The sequence below is a fragment of the Physeter macrocephalus genome, chromosome 6 (assembly GCF_002837175.3).
Source record: "Physeter macrocephalus isolate SW-GA chromosome 6, ASM283717v5, whole genome shotgun sequence".
NCBI lineage: Eukaryota > Metazoa > Chordata > Mammalia > Artiodactyla > Physeteridae > Physeter > Physeter macrocephalus.
Genome location: NC_041219.1, coordinates 10706505 through 10711001, shown reverse-complemented (window position 1 = coordinate 10711001; position 4497 = coordinate 10706505). Strand labels below are relative to the sequence as shown.

The 4497-nt window shown below is 40.5% G+C and overlaps 1 protein-coding gene across 1 annotated transcript in view; it reads left to right on the top strand.

The window, feature by feature from the left end:
- Window positions 1-3498, top strand: part of CAPS2 (calcyphosine 2) — a 42377-nt gene extending 38879 nt beyond the window's left edge. Inside the window, 1 exon segment of the mRNA XM_024122930.1 lies at window positions 3323-3498. Within this exon segment, the coding sequence (XP_023978698.1) occupies window positions 3323-3498 (176 nt within the window).
- Window positions 3499-4497: the final 999 nt, after the last annotated feature.

Below are 4497 nucleotides of genomic sequence, written 5' to 3'. Positions count from 1 at the left end.
TTGTTCCTTCATCTGCTGTGTGTTTCTCTGTCTTCTCATTTTGCTTAACTTACTGTGTTTGGGGCCTCCTTTTTGCAGGCTGCAGGTTCGTAGTTTCTCTTGTTTTTGGTGTCTGTCCCCAGTGGCTAAGGTTGGTTCAGTGGGTTGTGTAGGCTTCCTGGTGGAGGGGACTAGTGCCTGTATTCTGGTGGATGAGGCTAGATCTTGTCTTTCTGGTGGGCAGGTCCACGTCTGGTGGTGTGTTTTGGGGTGTCTGTGGCCTTATTATGATTTTAGGCAGCTTCTGTGCCAATGGATGGGGTTGTGTTCCTGTCCTGCTAGTTTTTTGGCATAGGGTGTCCAGCACTGTAGCTTGCTGGTCGTTGAGTGGAGCTGGGTCTTGGCATTGAGATGGAGATCTGTGGGGGATTTTCGCCGTTTGATATTACGTGGAGCTGGGAGGTCTCTTGTGGACCAGTGTCCTGAACTTGGCTCTCCCACCTCAGTGGCACAGCCCTGGCACCTGGCTGGAGCACCAAGAGCCTGTTCTCCACACGGCTCAGAAGAAAAGGGAGAAAAATAAGAAAGAAAGAAAGAAGAAGATAAAACAAAATAAAATAAAGTAAAATAAAGTTATTAAAATAAAAAATAATTATCAAGAAAAAAAATTTTTTTTAAGTAAAAAAAAAAAAAACTGACAGAACCCTAGGACAAATGGTAAAAGCAAAGCTATACACACAAAATCACACACAGAAGCATACACATACACACTCACAAAAAGAGAAAAAAGGGGAAAAAATATATATATTGTTGCTCCCAAAGTCTACCTCCTCAATTTGGGATGATTCGTTGTCTATTCAGGTATTCCACAGATGCAGGGTACATCAAGTTGACTGTGGAGCTTTAATCCGCTGCTCCTGAGGCTGCTGGGAGAGATTTCCCTTTCTCTTCTTTGTTCGCACAGCTCCCGGGGTTCAGCTTTGGATTTGGACCCGCCTCTGAGTGTACGTCGCCTCAGGGTGTCTGTTCTTCGCTCAAACAGGGCGGGGTTAAAGGAGCCGCTGATACGGCGGCTCTGGCTCACTCAGGCCGTGCGGAGGGAGGATGCGGGGCGAGCCTGCGGTGGCAGAGGCTGGCATGACGTTGCACCAGCCTGAGGAGCGCAGTGCGTTCTCCCGGGGAAGTAGTCCCTGGATCACGGGACCCTGGCAGTGGCGGGCTGCACAGGCTCCCAGGAGGTGAGGTGTGGAGAGTGACCTGTGCTTGCACACAAGCTTCTTTTGCTGGCAGCAGCAGCCTTAGCGTGTCATGCCCGTCTCTGGGGTCCGCGCTGATAGCCGCGGCTCGCGCCTGTCTCTGGAGCTCCTTTAAGCGGCGCTCTTAATCCCCTCTCCTCGCGCACCAGGAAACAGAGGCAAGAAAAAGTCTCTTGCCTCATCGGCAGCTCCAGACCTTTTCCCGGACTCCCTCCCGGCTAGCCGTGTTGCACTAACCCCTTCAGGCTGTGTTCACGCCGCCAGTCCTCTCCCTGGGATCCGACAAAGCCCGAGCTTCAGCTCCCAGCCCCCGCCCGCCCCGGCGCGTGAGCAGACAAGCCTCTTAGGCTGGTGAGTGCTGGTCGGCACCGATCCTCTGTGCGGAATCTCTCCGCTTTGCCCTCCGCACCCCTGTTGCTGCGCTCTCCTCCGTGGCTCCGAAGCTTCCCCCCTCCGCTACCCGCAGTCTCCGCCCGTGAAGGGGCTTCTAGTGTGTGGAAACCTTTCCTCCTTCACAGCTCCCTCCCACTGGGGCAGGTCCCGTCCCTATTCTTTTGTCTCTGTTTTTTCTTTTGCCCTACCCAGGTACAAGGGGAATTTCTTGCCTTTTGGGAGGTCTGAGGTCTTCTGCCAGCGTTCAGTAGGTGTTCTATAGGAGCAGTTCCACGTGTAGATGTATTTCTGATGTATTTGTGGGGAGGAATGTGGTCTCCGCGTCTTATTCTTCCGCCATCTTGAAGCCAAACAGTAAACTTTACTATGTTCTTTTACTATAAATGGCTGAGGCCCTTCCTGAGATACAGCAAAGTTTAATGGGAAAATTGGGAATTCCAATCAGAGAGATCCATGTAATTCACTGCTTAACCATTTACTGTCTGTGTGATACTGGACAAGTTATTTAGACATATGTGTTCTTCTTTCCTGTAAGTGGTTTGCCATGGAGCTCTTCGTCCTTAAACACGTTAGCAGCGACTGGAGAGCTTCTTAAGTTAAAAATTCTTAGGTCTATTATCTGTACTTATTTTTTTCTTTTATGTTTATAATTGAGATTAACTTTTATTTCCTGCTGACGAGATAGTGATGAAATTGAGTTAGAACAGATTTAGAGAATAGATAATTACATGTGCAAGTTCTCTGAGTTAGTTTTACTGTAACTGCTTATCCTTCAAGATTTAAGGCAGAATAAGGAAATGCCATTCTCTAGGGATGGAGCTATCATATAATGAACATACATATGTCTATCAAAATTTGAAGGTACAGAAAATATCCTAATATTTCCTTCCTAAGGAAAAAGTATTTAAGCTGAGATCACTCTTTCCTTTAACTGGCCATAATATAATCAAAGATATTATTTAAATAGCTTATTGTTCTTTTTCTAAATTAAAAAATCAAATGAATTTTTAAAAAAGGATGAATCAGATATTTCATGTTCTCACTTTAAATAACAAACTAAAGAATTCACTTTTTTTGTTACATGTGTGATTCTCAATAGCATCTTCCTATAGGTAAAATTTAATCATATTTAGTATAACCGACCAGTGGAAATAGCCTACTTAATGTCAGAGATTAAAAATAGAATGAGTTAATCAAGTAAAATTTCTTCCAGCAAAGATTTTCATAGGCCCCTGAATCCTGTGTTTGCAGTAATATTTTCTAGCTGCAGTTATGAGTAACTGCTTCATAAAGTAACTAATGCCTTTAACACATTGCATTACTGTGTTATCAGCCTATAAATCATGAAACTATTTACTTGTTTTCTTCTTTCCTCATTTCTAATGGGAATGAAACTGAGTTCTCTAAAACATTAACAAATACAAGAATATCTACAGTAGTAACTGTTATTTTGCCATACATAAGGATACATCCTGTCAGACGCTTTTAAAAGATGCTTCAAATGTGTGTTAAAGTCCTCACCATTAAATTCTAGTTCATGCAAGAAAATGTTTAAATAAACTGAAGGGTAGTTTGACATAAGATTTCAAATTGTTGGAAAGATTTCATCAGGTGAATTAAGTATTTCTTTATCATCATCAGCCATTTCACTGAACTTTTAAGGACATTGTTTCATAGTCAGTACTATTTTACAGGACATTCCACAGAGGAAGAAATCAAAACATCTTTTCTAGAAACATTGAAAGATGCCTGCAGTAAGTCTGATGAAGTGTCATATGGTGAATTTGAAGATTACTATGAAGGTCTAAGTATAGGGATAGTAGATGATGAAGATTTTGTTAATATCTTACGTACTCCATGGGGGATCTAGTTTTGTAAAATGAATATGTCATCAGTACTAAGCATTTTAAAGGAAAGATGAATTGAATTTAAAGTATCAAACACTGGAATGTATTTTTCTAGGGCTCTCATTATTCTTTTTGTTTGTTGTTGTTGTTTTCTCAAAAAAGTTGAGCCTGGAAAGAGTAGTATTCAGAAAGATAGATGTAAGGGTATGTGTATACTCACACACATGTACGAGTGCTCGCCTGCTTATAAGTTTATAAAGATCTGTCTTTTTGATTTATTACTTATCTTGAATAATTAATTATTCAAGTAATTTTAGTAGGTCATATTTTATTAGCCTCAATAGAAAAGTAACATCTGTTTCAAACAATAGGTGAGCAGCTATACAGTAACCATGTTTCTTGTCCATTGATTTTTTTGCTACCCATTCCCCAAAACATAATTGCCACCATTCTCAATTTGATGAACTAGACTTGGGCCCAAAGCCTATGAGACTGAAATAGTTCAGCTTGCTTAAAACATCTGAAAATGTTAAATGAATTAAAGGATATGCAAAAGAAACTTTCCATGCAGTGTAATTATAGATGTTTTCTGTACATAAATATTTAGAATGGTGGAGGCTTACCCCTCAAATGCTTATTTAAACACTGACTTGTCTTGTGAATTCTTGTCTTCCAAATCATGTACTATTGCTTGTTCAATAGAGCACAATGTAATTATTCTGGTGACCAGTTCTATTTGTTCTTTTATTCTGTTTTTAACTGCAATTCCTATTACCTGCTCAGAATTATTATTTAACTAGAAACAATACAAAATGGGAAGAGAAATATTTTCTTAGAATATTAAATAAAGAACTCAAAAAGTATGTTATCACTGTATGGACTAAGGGATAATTTAGTAATTCTTAACCAAAATGTAAAAAGTTCATCTGTGTCCTAAAATGAATGTATGCTATCCTAAATAACACCTATTTTTGGTATACTAAACAACTGAAACATTTTTTTCCAAATAGATCTTATTTAAC